The sequence below is a fragment of the Necator americanus genome, chromosome III (genome assembly GCF_031761385.1).
Source record: "Necator americanus strain Aroian chromosome III, whole genome shotgun sequence".
Taxonomy (NCBI): Eukaryota; Metazoa; Nematoda; class Chromadorea; order Rhabditida; family Ancylostomatidae; genus Necator; species Necator americanus.
Genome location: NC_087373.1, coordinates 31,164,440 through 31,180,512, shown reverse-complemented (window position 1 = coordinate 31,180,512; position 16,073 = coordinate 31,164,440). Strand labels below are relative to the sequence as shown.

Genomic DNA, 16,073 nt, shown 5'->3' with positions numbered 1-16,073 from the left:
ACGAATCAGGAAGAAGGCCGCCACCCAAAAACGCCCGGGGCGGCCCCACAAACCCCAAAAACCCTTTTTTTTTTTTTTTGGGAGGAAAGGGGGGGAAACCCCCCTCCGTAGTCCCCCACCCGGCATCGACATCTTTAACGAAATCCGCCACCAAGCATTTACCATCGAGCATATTAGGTTATAGGAATGAACTTTTCTAGCGCTCATTGTCTTTAAACAAATACAAACTGGTTTTTGAAAACTCCAGGATTCTAAATTCTCTAGAACTCTGAAATCTAACTCTTTATGTGTCTAGTACTTTTTCTTGCTGATTCTGTTCATAGTTAAATAATCATATCATTAGGCTATTCTTTTCATCGATGAAGGATTTTTGTCGATGAGTTACGATGCAACTTTCCGTGTGAAAATCACACAAACTAGATTTTGCATTATTATTTTATTATTTATTATTTATTTATTGTTATTATTATTTATTATTCATTCATTTATTTATTATTATTTTACTATTTATTAATTTATTTTACTATCATCATTATTATTTTGCATATTTTGAATACGTTGTTTTTTCTTCAAATAGTGCACCTTTCTCAAAAAATCCACATACTTAGCTAGAAGTTGTCTCCGTGATATTCCCCACTGTTCAGCATTGTCGAGTGGATTTCTTCTCCAATACATCCGCAAATAATACGCAAACCTATGCCAACCACTTTATCTCGGACGAAATGAGCTCTGAAAATAATACCAAGAAACAATGCAGCTCCTCTAAGATGTGCCTGCGGTTGATGTCAATTTTTAGGAGAAGCTAAATCTTGTGATGAATGAATTCATGTTGCATGTTACAATATTACATTATGATGCATATGAATAACTGCACATACCTTTAGTTCCACCTTAATCGTCTCAACTTCGTTTTATTTCTTCGTTTTAGTTGTTTTCTTTCTGTTTCAATCTTGTTTCTAAGTGTTACTTGTCATCTTTTGCGTGCCCACTACGGGGCGCTAATTCATCACAGGGGCGCACACTTGTTTCAGCGGATGTGGGCCCGAGTATACCTCAACACAATGTCGCGTGTAAAATGTATTATGATTTTTTTGCAGAACTGAAATATCGGTGAAACTCCTGAGTGCTGCGTGAAACATTGCAGCTAAAAAAAAAAAAACTCACAAATACGTCACATGGCGCAGGGTTGGCTTCTATATCAACACAAAGGCCGGCACTCATTTCAAGTGCTGGATTGAATTGCGTTTCCAGTGCTGGATTGAGTTGCAGATTTTTAAACCGTCTACAAAAAGTAGAAGTAGAAGTTCCGACTACGTGTTCTCATGGGAATACAGTATAAAATGTTCCAGAATACGTTGTCAACCGCGGTACTTCAACGATTCGTTGATCTTCATTAATGCTAAGTATCAATCATTGGGAGCAAGTACTTGCACTAGTTTTGTTCTGGACATCATGTTCGTCTCATTTCTTTCCGTATCAGTCGGGGAATTAGGATTCTGGATTTGTGCAAACTGGAATTGCCTATCAGATTCCGATGAGCAAAGAGGATTAACATCTTCTGCAACACGAGTATGTATTGATGTCCAGGACATCCACATCTGAAAATAAAAGCGAACGAAGCGGATTCATATTACGAGCAAGAGGGTGTCTCGTGGATCAAACCTTTTGCCTAGGCTTCTGTCGTCCATTATGCCCTAAATATCATGCGAAAGGTCTTCCTGAAGTACATGAGGACGAACTCAACTTTTCGCACTCTTTAGCGCTTAAAGGCATCACCCCACGGATCTGGGGTGGTGCGGGTTTCAGGTTTGTTATACCTATATGGAGTCGTCCATTTCTTCCTAATTCCCGTAAAAAACAGCCCAGAAGATGAGACTTCGAGCGTTCCGGGCGCTGTTGCCTACGAAGATTTGTATTGGAGCGCGCCAGCCTCGTGCACGCTCCGCATCTTCCTTGCCGTTTTTACGGCGGTTAGGACGAGATGAACGGAATCACCCATTTTCCCACAATCTACGACCCCGTATAGGCATAACCCACCTGAAACCCCACTAACCCATAACCAAGATTCGTGCGGTGATGCCTTTAAACATTCGTGTGATTCGATGTTTCAGTTTTTCCATGAACATTTGTGATGCCAGTAACAGTTCAGTTTCCTGCAAAAATTCTCAGAAACGATTTTGAGAAGGAATGCAGTCCTGTACAAGTTTTTGTTCTCTTTTCTTTTCTTCGCGTATAGCTCCATCGCTTATCATCCTTCTTGTATTTGCCAGTTGAGATAAAATTATGCAAATTTACGATTTTAATACTTTACGTGATTTGTTTTCTTTCCAAATCGACAGCTGTTGTAACAGGAATGTCGTGTGTCGCTTTTTTTGAAGACTTTGGTTTATTTTTGTGCTATACTGTTTTTTCCCCTCGTGGACTCCTTTCACCATGTATTTTGCAGTGCTGTCGCCTGCATCGGCTAGCTTCTTCATGTAATTTAATTTTTTTTTTCAAATAAACGAGGCAACGTTGTAGCCTAAGGAGTCGTCATTATTGGTACAGCTCCGCTTCTATCGTCGTCTTTGTTCTTATATGCCTTTTCCCTCTCTTGTAATGTAAAGCGTGGACCAAATTTCGAATTCAACTTTTATGGAGGTTTTATGGAGGTTGTGACTTGTAGATAAGCTTTATGAGCGGAAATTATCTCCGACCAAAACAGAACTGTTACTCCATCCAGGGGACGCTATTCATTCCATATGTAAGAGCTACAGAAATTACTAACATTGTAGTTACTTCGAAAATAAGTAATTAAAAAAAGAAGTTGTAATTGTTCGTCCATTTGGCCTACAGCGTTTGATTTTGTTCCGCGAGTGTGCCTGAACGTCTTTGTACAATCCAAAGCTTTCAACGATGTCAAAGTTGCTACATGTTACCGCTTCCTTCCTGCACGCTTCAATTTTCCTTTTTCTGGACAAACGTCTCAATTTGCCTCCACAATGTTGTCGATGCTGAAAGGCACCTGAAATCTGTTGTTGTTTGATTTCGCGTTCTTCTTCGTTTTTTAGTAAGTATCCTTAACACTTATTAAAGCGTGCAAAGTTATGTTCTATCTGCAACTTTGGCTCAAATATCCTGTTTGCTTGTCCGGTAACATTAGCGTAAATACAGTAAAGAGGTTAATTTTTACGTGAGATGGGCAGACTGATATATAAAAGATAAATTTTTTGACTCCTGCAATATAGTATAAGTATTGTATAAGTACTGTACTGTATCGAATTGCACGTAGAACTCTCTACTGGACATTAACAAAGTTGCACATCTGGAAAGGTACACATGAGAAGAAATACGAAAACATAAGAGGGAACATGCATTCGGAAAAGAACAAAGTTGGGACACCTTCTAGTTGCAGGACTTCAGAACAATATTCAGGAAAAAAAACCCTTACTATCCTAAATTCGGGATCGACAACATTGGGTCCTCCCAAAGAGATTGTGATCAGCGCCAGTTGTCTTTTCACCTATCTTTTACCGTTATGCTTCTGTCGCCGAAGCTTTCCGGTACAAGTTTGTCTAGTGGACATGCTGGCTGCAATTTAAGATGTGCCAACGAGTAAATTAAGGGAAATTTATGGTTTTCCACAGTCAATTCTTTATTACAATAACGAACAACATCATGTAGTTGCAAATATTCTCTCAATACCTCTGCCAGACTGCACTTTCATCTTTGACCCTTGCTCGATGATATCAGTCCTGGCTACAATCGATACATCGAACTCGAATCAGATCGATAGAAAGCTACGTATTCAACCTAGATTCAAGAACAGTCGAACATGGACAATACTTCGAGGTAAGTTTTTAAATTGCCGTGGTATCGAAGTAATGTAGATGTCAAATCAGATTTTAATGTCCTCTGAATAATATTAAGACGCCTACAGCCAAATGATTACAGTAGAACCGTCGATCAATCATCAATTTTATGTTTCTTTAAAAAAGAAGTCTTCAGCTGGACGTTCAGACTGGTAAATAATAATAACTAAAGATTGTATGGTGATAGTAATTTTATGTTTAGGATGCCGTGTAACGAGCATGCTAAATAGTAAAAGACTGTACAGACCACGAATACAGACCGTGAATATCTCAGCATCGGAGTAGAAATTTTAATTTAGTTTATGCATTGTGAAAATTGTTGAGAACAAACAAGCTTGGGAATTTCTACGTATTTGGGTTACCCACTCCTCCACAACGTCGAACACCCAAAAGGTCATTCTAACGAGAATCCAAATAACTTCATGTATTTTATCAAACAGAGGAACTTGTACTAAACAGCAAAACAAAAATAAATCGAAAATTGAAGCTGAGGCTTTGTGCCGATGGCAACACACCTTTAGCCTTGAGAAAATTCTAGAGAGTAAAATATAATAACAAGATTGTGAGGGAGATGTATTTTTGGATTTTTCAAATCGCTTCTGACAAATACAGCAGTAAGAATGTGATTAGTAATTATGTTCGTGAGAAAACTAAATTTACGAAGGGCACCTCGCAGTGAAAGCTTTATTTCTCCCGTATGTTAATGGCACAGTTCCTCTATGAGGCTAAATCAATGATCAGCGTTGAAACAATGATGTAGCGGAAGCATAAACGCCCTTTCAGAGCGTGGCTTAAACCCGAGACTGTAACAGTTCAAGATGCTGCCGAAATAAATCGATCACTGTAGATACGTTCTGATCGAGCCGAACAAAATGAAGGTTGTTATCGAATCTGAAAAACGGTGATCGTACGAGGATTGGTCACGAACAAAATCCGACTTACCGTTGATTTAAGATCCCTTCTTGAAAAACTATATACTGGTTGAAAAGCCTCGACACTGCTTCCTTTAAATGATGATTATTTTGAGATCGGTGAAGGTAGAGCCATGCAGTGCAATTTTCTATCAATATAAGTGCCTAAATACATATTTTTGCTTTAAGACATCGTAACGAATACATTAAAAGCTCTTACAGTTTTCCTAATGTCAGTAACTTCATGTTGCTTTGCTTCCTCATCAAAAATCTTCTCTACGTTTTCTTCAAACGTGATTCTTTGCTGCTGATTAAAGCGAAGTCTCCGCACCTCCCCACACCTCTGAAAATCTTTTCTACGAAGCGAGTCAAAGTTCCATTTTCAATCCCACAAAGAAATAATAAACCCACATCGGCGTATACTTTCTTTATGATTTTTTTGACTTTCAGATATTCTGGCTGTACACGTGCTCCCTGAAAAGAGAACAATTTAACGAAGGGGAAAGAAAATTGTGTGGAAACTTACATATTTGAAATCTTCGCTACCCGGGTGATGGTACTTCTTCCGGAATCTCGGAGTGTATGGCCAAAACAAACTACGTGAGTCACGTAGCAAACCCTCTTTGTCATATTGTAGCCAACATTTCCATCTGTACCTGGGACCTCCGCACAAAGTCCCATGAGCTGAATCTTCGGGAGCCTGAATACTTCGTAATTCTGTCAAAAACTTCAAAAAAATTTAGCGCACTTTTTCATTAACAGCATCAAATCATGAACATACGTAAAAAATGTTTTCGCAGATACATTTTATGCGTAGTAGACGTTCCCCTTCCCGAAGATTGAATTTGTCGAACAAGTCTGAAATCGTTCAGAAAAAAAACTCAAAAGGATATCTGAAGACTCACTGAAAACTTGTTAATTTATTCCACACATAACAATTCTCCATTGGGAAACTACTTATTTTTTTAGTGTATTTTTGAAATACGTTCTTTAGATCCGATGAAAAAAGAGTCAATTACATTGTATATCCCATTTCTTGCTCCACTCCTTGAATTCTTCACAGTTCAACGGCCAATGGGGTTCCCATCCACATAAATAACACCAACAGCATCCACAGACGGAACAAATGCAAGAATTGTATTCTTAAAGTGTCGAAGAAGTAATCAAGGAAAGATTGGCAATTAGAGAAAAATATATATTAAATTACCACTTTCTTCGGTTACTGCAAGGGAATTCGAACATTTAGGACATTGCAACAAGTGAGGTTCTTGATTTAAGAGGGAGGAGTGGTAGAGGTAGGATATCTGAACAAATTAGCTCGTAAATAGACGCTTGTTGTGGAACAGAAAAGAAATCCTTTGTAAGAAAAAATGTAACGAACTTTTGAAAATATCTGGGAATTGGTGGTCATTAAAGGCAGCATACCACGATTCTGGGGTGGTATGGATTTCAGGTGGAGTATCCGTATACGGGGTCGTAGATTATTTTCGATTTTCGAAGAATCGCAGGGCGGAGGCGGCGCAAGGGGTGGAGCGTTGCAATAGTTGGCGTCGTACAAAACAGCATTCTGGAGGCGGCTGCTTGCAGTGATGAAGGGAGAGATGAGCGGAACTACCTCCGTCTCCATAATCTACGACGCCGTATACGGATACTCCACCTGAAATCCGCACCACCTCAGATTCGTGGTATGCTGCCTTTAAGAGTATAGTTACATTCAGAAATTTCTAAGAAGCATTCTAGCTTCCTCACGTACCTTCACTATCAAAGTCATCAGGGGTAACGGAAGAATTGCATAGAGGAGATCGACTGGAGAACTCTCTGATGAGGTGATGAGCTTAAAAATAACGGCTTTTGATGATTTACGTATTCTATGAACATCAGTGATTCAAGTAAAACACTAACCGGGATTTCTACCGGCGAATGATTGAGACGTAGTTGTCGAATCATAAATGAGGCAACGCATTCCCTGCACATCATTCCATTAGTTGACGTGAAGAGATCAGGCTTGTACGGAGAGCTACAGCGACAACATAACGTGCAGTTTCCCTACGCAATAATGTTTTGTATAAATGTTTGCCTTTTTGTATGAAATTTCTATCAGGGCAGGAATAAACCATTCCTCTTAAACGATCTCACCACTGATTTCGGAACAAAATCCGTCCCATCGTAGATGTACAGCGGACGAACGAATTCCAACTGTTCGTGGTGACCACATGGAGTAGCCTAAAAAACATCTGTTACTTTACGCATTCGCAAAAATCGCCTGGAATGACAATCACTCTTCGAAGTGGAAAAGTACAGTAAGAAAATAACTAGTATAACTTTGAAAGTCTCTATTGACATTACCCTCATTTTGCTATTTGATGCGGAGTAATCAGTTGCTACTCATCAAACTCATGTGGTAGCTTACGGTAATCGAACTCCACAGTATCCCAAATTTCGATTTTGGTTTAGTCAACTATTTAAAAGTATTTGATATTAAGTGGTTGGCTTAATTTTGATCAGTGACATCTGTTGGTGGTAAGCCTCAACTAACAAGTATAATTACTGATAAAATCTGTCGAAACTGATAGTTTGACATTACTCTACAGCATATGACAGTTTCCCTCCATTGTTGGTGATTGATTAGCCGTTTACACAGTCTAAAAATGGAGCGCTCTATATATTGATCTCAGCTCTGAGCTTATGGTAATCAGGCTCTACCGCAACTGTCGATTTAGGTTTCAAATATTCAGAAGCGGTGATTTCGATGTCAATGGCAAAGGACGCTCCGGCGAAAATTTCAAGATAATGAAAAGTGGATGTATTCTTGGCTTTCCTGAAAGAGTTTGAGACGAACTGAACGAAGGTCACTAAATTAGCTGTTTCCAAACATTTACATCCAATAGGAAAGATATAAAAGGGACGGAAATGGCTGCTACAAGAATAGACACCAATTGTCCTTTTGTAGAAAATCGTTAGAACATCGCTCTCTCTGCAAAACGAAAAAAACTTTTTTGCATTGCGTCTGGAAATTTAGATCTATCACGAAGATCCCAAACCCGAAAAGTCGCACGTAGAAGTAGGAATCAGCAAGAAATGGTGTACTAGAGCTTCTCAATCCGAAAGAAAGTGTTACTGCTGTGCACAAACATCAGTAGAGAAAGGTGACGATATGGTGCAAGAAAGAAAAGCAGCGGCGAGTACCAGACGTAAAGTCATTCTTTTGCACGATAACTCTCGGTCGCATGTTGGAAAAACAGTCAATGATGTTGAAGAAGTGCGAAAAAGGGTCGATAGATAGAAAATAGATCGCTTCGAGACCAGCGTTGTTTTGCTGCGACGGTGTCGGCAAGTAACCAACGAAATGGAAAAAAAAGTAAAAGTAAAAGGATAAAGTGTCTAGCGTTAGTCAATCCACCTGGGATGTTCACTACAATTCAGAATCGCTTGAGGTTTACGTATAATTAGCCTATACAATGATTTGCGGGGGGTAGCAGATCAAGTCAGTGCTTTTATCCTCGCAGAGAGCTCTTTGGTAGCAATTTATCGAGTGTAGGATGGAAGGCTTTGCTTTCGAATCATGAAAGAAACGTTATAGAAAATAACGGAGATTACTCTGATTGAAATAACGTGTAAGAATTTCCACAGTGATTGCATGTTTTCTGCAAAAGGAAATGATCAGAATCAAGTGGACCAATCAGTTGAAAAACTGAAATAGGTGGACACAAGAAATAAAAAAAGTGTATAAATAGGACTCTCGTATTCTCAAACAAGTGTAACCGATCAGATCATTAGTCAGCTCTTTCTAATCAATGAAAGTGTACATTGAATGAAATCAGATTGACCTTTTGCGTAAAAAAAGAAAATGTGTGAATTATAAGCTCAGGTGGTAAACCCCCTACCCCCTCTCCCCCACCACCCCACCCCCTCCCACTCGGGTGCCAAACTTTAAAGGCATCACCCCACGAATCTGAGGTGGTGCAGATTTCAGGTGGAGTATTCGTAAACAGGATGGGAGACTACAAAGAGGGGGGTGATTCCGTCCATTTCTTTCTAATTGCCGTAAAAAACGGCCAGGAGGATACGGCTTCAGGCGTTTTGGCGCACTAATTTCTACAGGGAGTTCGACTGGAGCGCGCCAGCCTTGTGCGGCGCCGCATCTTCCGGGCAGTTTTTTTTATGGCAATTAGGAAGAAATGGATGGAATCACCCCCCTCTCTGTAGTCTCCCATCCCGTATACGAATACTCCACCTGAAATCAGCACCACCTCAGATTCGTGGAGTGATGCCTTTAATCGCAGAATCTCGAATTATACCAAGAATGAAATTCTATAATCGAATGAAAACGACGTGAAGCATGGCCATCTGCGCAAGTGGCTGCGCTCAAAGCGGCGCTGTGGAGACAGCGGTTGAGAATCGAGATGGGACCATGGCGGACTGCAGTGATGAGTGGCGGTAGCGAGGATCTCCACACGATCCCAACCGCTACGCTCCACTGCGCAACCTCTCATGCTCCCGTGATTTATGTCGCTTTGTCACAACTGTACATGCTACAACATTCTGTGATAGTTATAGTCGGGTCAGAACGACATTAATCACGAGTGTAGTTGCGGTGCATTTGCGTACGCGCTCGAAACGGCGCGGTGGAGGCAGCAGTTGGGACCAAGTTGGGACCGTCGCAAACCGCAGCGATGGATGGTCCCAGCAAGAGTGTCGTGCCCGGCACGACTTTCCCAGCCAGCCGGCACCCTTTCTCATGCGGCGCGCGGGAAACATTGCCAATGGTAATGTATTACGGTAGCGCTCCCACGCCGCCGCAGTATGTAAGGGCTGGCTCCGAGCACTCGGGGTTCCAGTTCCTTTTCCGCCTTTACTGTGGTGTCGTGGTTTCATATTCGTGTTCGCGCTTTTTCGATCGATTGCTGCACCACAACCGCATGCACGCATTATCCATCTACTTTGGCTGACTGTACCTGGGCCCGAACCGCAACCACTATTCATCTATCGCCTAGGACTACATCTAGCCTATGACAGGCCCTATATTCATCCGCCGTTAATGTCGTGTGTTTATGCATTGCCGCGTAGTGTCGTTATTAGTATAAACCACTTGTACATAACTACTCGCTCCACAGTATAGGCCTCATTTAAATCTACTTAATCTAGTCGCGCGGCAGCCGCCCTAGTAGACTTGGAGCGCGCTGGGTCGTCGCCAGTTTTACCGACGTTTCCGGCTCTTTAGCGGACTTAGAGCTCCGCTTTGTTAAATGCATGTGTGAAAATTCGTTCTGATTTGAACGAAAAGAATTTAGAACTTGAAAAGTGAATAGGGGAGCATGACCAACTCTGTTGTTTGTTGTTACTTAGCACAGCTTCATTAAGTTGTTGTTTCTAGTACTTATTCCACTATGCGCAAAGATAGCATATGTGTACTCGATAGCTACTAACGTTTATCTAATAGTTTACACACTGCAGGTTACTGAAATGTGTGTATAGCCGACAGTTTTGGTTAGAACATGACGCTATGACATGTGCTGAGTTGGCAGGGACTTGGTAACTCTTACTTCCGCAACTTTCAGCATATCCCTTTTGCTACATTTAAAAGTTGTTTGCTTAGAGCTACCCCTCCAATCTCGCTCTTATCAGTACTTTTTTCTAAGGTTTCTTTTTCGTCTGCCTTTTCAAAAACATGTGAACTTGAATTGTGCAGACGTCTGGAAGATACTCGCTGAATGGCTATCTATGATATGCTTTTATGGAAAAACATGTCTCTTGCGGTCTATATGGTTCGCGAATGAACCATCTAAAACAAGTAGAAGGAAAAATATGGTGGACGTTAACACAAATATAAAGCAAAACTTATTTAAAGCGATCATCAGATAGTATCTGATGTCTAGAACAGGCAGCAGAGATGAAGGCTCTCAGAGATTCTCGAGCTTTTCCCTGGTTCTTAACACCGATATTCTTTTTTCAACGTTTTCCATAACATGAGCAAGTATTGGTAATTGTTGTACTCTTGTACACACTAGTTTTAGAAGCATTCTTTTGTTTCATACTACCACCATTTTTAAATGTAGGTATCTGCTCTGTTGTCGAACTCACAAGTAGTAGAAGAAAGATTCCTTCCGTTGCTTTGATAGAAGTTAGAAACCTTCCTTTCCAAATCTTCGAGGCGAATTCTCGCAATCACAGGCCCTCACGCATGTGATGGAGCCGCAGATACATAAGAGGCAGCAGCTAGCCAGCCTGCAGTTGTGCAACCGCCAGCGCAGCCGTTTAAGTAGATTTAGATGGGGCCCCACATTATAACCACTAGGAAAGGGGTTGGGGAGTGCATCGGGGCAACCCTGAGGCCCCCAAAAGGGAGAACCGGGGCAGGGGGATGGGACCCTGGGCATGTGCCCGCAGGGTTCGGAGGGACTAGGCCGCGTGCATCATTTTGACCTTACCATACTTCCTCTTTGTTTTCTGCGAAACTTTTGGAATGCACTCTTGACTCTTCACTAGTTCTTAGTAGATGAATAACGTGTGCATTCATATGGATGCTTTGAAGATGTTCACCTCAGCTGCCATTCTTTCACTGTTGACGCTGGCCATAAAATTATCTTTGCAACTGTGGTATCGAGTCTGTTTATTTTCTGAAGACAATCTGCAAAAGAAAACTGAATGAAGCAGTACAACTAGACCAGTGAGTAGAAAAATCACCCACTTCCCCCGAAAAAAAAACTTACAGTTCTAGTTTGAAGATAAATTCTATCAAGCTTTCGAACAACGATGGGAAATTTTTTCTTGTCTCAAGAAGTTTCTCCAGAGTATTTCTCTCAATTCCAGAAGAAAATGAAGCGTTGATATTAATGCGGATCCTATAAAATTGATTGTTTCATTTACAGGTTCATTTCATAAAAAGTAAATATTCATTTTCTGTGAAGATAGCATGCCTTAGAAGGTGCACATATTGATTTACCTAATATTCCCAGATTTCCTATCGATCTCGAAGAACAGCACAAACATTGGCTGAACCTGTCTTTTGCTTGCAAGAGACACCCGCTCTGATCCAAACCAATGCACGGTGCAGTATCCAGGAGCTAGTAGTGTGATCTGCAAATCAACACAGATCAATGTCTCGTAAGAAGTAAAATGATTCCTACAGTACCATGTTCCTTAGACCATTTCAAAATCACTTCAATCTTATTCACTTTTGTATTCAGTTTCATTCACAAAACACATGAAAAGCCCTTCTAGCTCTTTTTTGAATTCAATCCACAGAATTTACAGTCGTAGCACTAGAGTTTAACTAAATGTGCAGAAAAAAAACATGTAGCAGTTAATTTTTGCTCGATGAAGCTACCTTCTCTGGTACAGTTTATTTCCCTTTAATACTATTGCACGTATTGTGTGGTCGTATTGTTTGTCTAAATTTGGGAAGGAAGAAAGTTAGATTTTTTCTCGAAGATAACACGTAAAATCCAAGAACGTGCTGCGGTCGTTAAACCAGAATACCACGAATATGACATGGTGAGGGAATCTGGGGGAAAAGCTATGGATGCGGTTGTAGATTGCAGGATCTGGGGTGGCTCCGCTCATCTCTTCCTAATACCGAAAGAACGGACGTCGTTTTTAAGACGATTTTAGTTGCAACGCGCCACCCTTGTGCAAGTGTCCGCGTGCGAGCAGTCGATGATTAATGAGGTCTTCTCAGGTCTCTCTTAAAGACACCGCTGAGTGTAGAAGTGTGCACGTTCTAGCGTACTTCGTGGGGACTAAAGCTGTTTGTCGCTTCTAACTTACTTCGTAAGAGCTAAACTAAGGAACCCCCGTTTTTTACGATTTTAGGAGGGTTCAGGGAACGACGAGAGGAACCACGATATCGCAATTTAAAACCCCATCCCTAACTTTTCCTCTAAATTCCCTCACCACGTCAGATTCAAGGTTTGATTCCTTGAATCCATGACGTATTTTACAGGGAAAGCAAGAGATTACTGTAGGCGCGGGACGACACCGAGAAGATATAAAGCATTTGATTGTGCTTGATCCTCTTATGACGTATACTCCCTCTCATTTTCATTCATTTTCATCATATTATTAGATTAGAGATGAATATTTAAACACTTACTTCTTCTTTTAGATCGAAACTGTCTAATCTTCTGATACTAATGTCGAAAATTTCAAAAATATGGGGAGCATTGGTGATTTCCGAAATGTTAACCATTTCAGCAGGTTTCCTTTCGACAATCTGGAACATCAGTAATAAAAGTAAGAAATAAAAATAAAGGCAGGAAAGTGGGAGAGTAACAGATACCTCGAAGGAATCCAGACGAATGCTGCTGGATAGATTTTCAGATTTCCGTGCAGACACTAATGGTTTTCCACTAGTAATGAAATCCGCAAGCGTCAGGGTACTATAATTCAACTAATAGCCTTAATCCTAAGACCACCGATAAGATCCTGAAACTACTTACTGCGCAGTTTCGCAGAAGTCACTACTCTCCGGAGTCGATTCGTTATCATCGATCTGGCAACAGTCATTCGTCAACTCTTCAAATTTGTCTGTTTCGGTTTTTCTCAATGCAGCATGTCTTCGACGTTTTGCTAAAGATAGATAGGAATAGAAAAGAACAATTAAAAATGGACACAAATGTGACTGCAAAGGAACAACGAAGCAGGCCCGAGTAACGTGCTGTGAAAAAGTTCGATATAATTACGTAGCCTTGGAGAAAAACGAAGGCTTTTCAGGTTTCATCCTACCGATCTCGGCTATGGAAACTATGTACTGCTGGGAACGCATCTGCTCTCCCGATTAGAGCTTTCAGTTTATATCTCATCCACAGAAAAGTGAAAAATTCCCGAGAAATATATTTCCTTTCACTTCCATTTTATTTCCTTTTTATTTTTAATATACTTGTAAAAGGGCATGCTCTTGGCTTCATGACTACAAATCTTCTCAACTGTGTTCCAGTCCTTTTTCTACAGAGTTGCACGTTGGATTAATTTACTTCCTCCTATGGTTATGTCTAGCCAAACTCGAGGATATTCAAAAACTGGCTATCCAAATTGATTGTCCTTAATACTCTAGGTGTGAGTGAAGTCCACTGTTTCAGAAATCACGAGCAAATTGCTTCACTACCGCCAACCACAATAAATATTGGTCCATCCGACTCCATAACTCACAGATCTACTTACTGTATGGGCAGTCCACGTATACTTCCAACATGCGAAACCTAATTGGCTCATTCACTAACAACGATACCAAAGTGGTCATATTTCTTTTTCTTTTGAACCGATCGTTGTGGCGGTTGGTCGTTTGAGGATCACGAATGTTAGTAAAGCCTCTTGCTTATGATCCCCCATCAAACACAAGAGGGTACTTCACTTTCTAGAGTGGGAGAACGACATGTCTGAATTGTTTTCTTTTTTTTGCAGCAAAAAAAGGACAGTACCACTACAATAAAATAAATTAATTTCACTACAATAAATTATTTCCCGATTCTATACAAAACATTCCAACTCAATCAAATATTCTTCTTCTTCTCTTTGGTGCACCATGGTGTATATATGAATAAATAAATAAATAAATAAATAAATAGATAAAATTATCCAACCTATTCTGAATGTGTTTTCGTTCAGATGTGTAACGGGGGGCGACCGGACGATGTTAAGGAGTATTCTTGCCGGCTCCACCTCATCCTTATCCACATGTCGCTTTTCGTTGAGTTGATTAATATAATATCGAATCTGAATTACGCGCCAATAGGAAGAAAAGTCCGGAAATTCTTGAATCACACGTAAGCTTACAGCTTTCTTTCTCCCTGCAGATGAAAGCTTCGTCACCACATCCTCATTGAAGACATGCATGTCCGTGACTGTGTCACCCCGTAGATAATCTGAAAGTTCATAAATCAGTAGTTACCTCACTGAAAGAACAACGGAGTCATCCTTTGGAAAAAGAATGGTCCGTTATGTAACTGTGATGAGCGGTAAACACCATGTTTTACGCTCTTTTCGTTTACATCTCCTAATTCTGATTGTGCATCAATTGAAATTTTTTCCTTCGAAAAATTTTGAAAAATAAATTCTAGAGAAGTATGTGCACGACTGTTCAAATTAAATCTTTTACCCTGATTTTTTTTATCCTGTCTCGTTTTTTCCAATTATCCATAACTTGAGAGGTGCATGAAATGATTCCAGAAGAAGCAAAGAAATATGTTAGAAGAAGAACGAGCAATTCGTTACAAGAGGTTCTTTGATTTGATAAAAGGAAAATACGAAAAAAAAAATCACTCCAGTGATGCTTCAGACGATGGACTTTTTTCCGTTTTTCTTTTCACATTTGAGGGATACCACATTAAACTTGTCCTTGTTCGAGGAGAAACAAAAGAACAAAAGTTGAAAAGTTGAAAAACGTCAACTCGCAAAAATACAAAAAAAAATATTCTGCTCACCTTCGTAAGATAGAGGAGTGACCTCCCTACTAACTATACACACCTCAGATGTGTTGGCCGGATAATTTCTCAGAAGAGAGTCTGGATTCACCTTAAAAGCTATGATTTCGTTAAAAACCCGATCCTTGTGCGCCTGATCCCTCACTCACATATTTCCACCTCTCTTGTTTGTTCAATGAGTAGGGCACATCAGTGTAAAAGCCATCCGAACAGTCAGTAAGTAGACGTTTTGTTTTCCTCTGTAATACACTACGATAAAGAAATCACATAGATCCGAGCATCGCAAATAAAACAAAATGTGAAATCACCTTGCTAAGCGTATTTTGTGGATCATAAAGCGTCTTAGTGATGGTAGCTTGGTTGCAGGTCCTCTTCGCCATGAATTTGTTAGAGCACCGGCGGCTTCCGTTGTACCCATGGTGGCCTTTACGAACCACCTTGAAATCGCTGAAAATATAGCAAATTGGCATTATTTCGAGTAATTCTAAGGTAAGCAACCACTTACTCAAGAAAATAGTCTTCCAGATCGCAAAGTGACATTTTTAAGGAGATATCTGAAAGAGGAAGAGGTCTCGAGGGAAAAGGAGTCCACGTAAGTGTTATGAAGAGAAGAAAGAAAGCAGAATGATGGAGGAGATGAGAAAGAACCTTTGAATACTTTGAATTCAATCTGTTTTTTCGCTAAATCGGTTGATCTTTTGGAATGTTCCCCTTGAAGAAACAAAATAAAATACCAAAAAGTCCCAAACGAAAATATGTAGGACATAAAAAATAGCGAAAGTAAAAAAATATCTACAGACTCAAAGGCACCACCCCACGAATCTGGAGTGGTACGGATTTCCGGTTGAGTATTACTATACAGGATCGTAGATTAAGGAGAGAGGGTGATTCCG

At 40.3% G+C, this 16,073-nt stretch overlaps 1 protein-coding gene across 2 annotated transcripts; it reads right to left on the bottom strand.

Annotated features, from left to right (window-relative positions):
- Positions 1 to 998: 998 nt before the first annotated feature.
- RB195_011549 (uncharacterized protein) lies at positions 999 to 15,720 on the bottom strand (the record flags this gene model as incomplete). 2 transcript variants are annotated; one of them, XM_064193011.1, is made up of 27 exons in its annotated part: positions 999 to 1,052; positions 1,165 to 1,253; positions 2,834 to 2,861; positions 2,919 to 2,993; positions 4,649 to 4,742; positions 4,794 to 4,927; positions 4,983 to 5,105; positions 5,174 to 5,236; positions 5,289 to 5,462; positions 5,544 to 5,620; positions 5,782 to 5,904; positions 5,970 to 6,066; positions 6,516 to 6,596; positions 6,665 to 6,808; positions 6,899 to 6,985; positions 11,303 to 11,390; positions 11,473 to 11,604; positions 11,706 to 11,839; positions 12,855 to 12,974; positions 13,041 to 13,140; positions 13,201 to 13,330; positions 14,341 to 14,473; positions 14,534 to 14,622; positions 15,181 to 15,271; positions 15,330 to 15,419; positions 15,489 to 15,627; positions 15,686 to 15,720. In XM_064193011.1, 27 exons carry the CDS (start codon positions 15,718 to 15,720, stop codon positions 999 to 1,001), a joined length of 2,724 nt encoding a protein of 907 aa, XP_064050593.1. The 2 variants fall into 2 exon arrangements, with proteins under 2 accessions (XP_064050593.1, XP_064050594.1); XM_064193010.1 differs by lacking the exons at positions 999 to 1,052; positions 1,165 to 1,253; positions 2,834 to 2,861; positions 2,919 to 2,993 and having other exon boundaries at positions 4,643 to 4,742.
- Between the last annotated feature and the right edge of the window lie 353 nt (positions 15,721 to 16,073).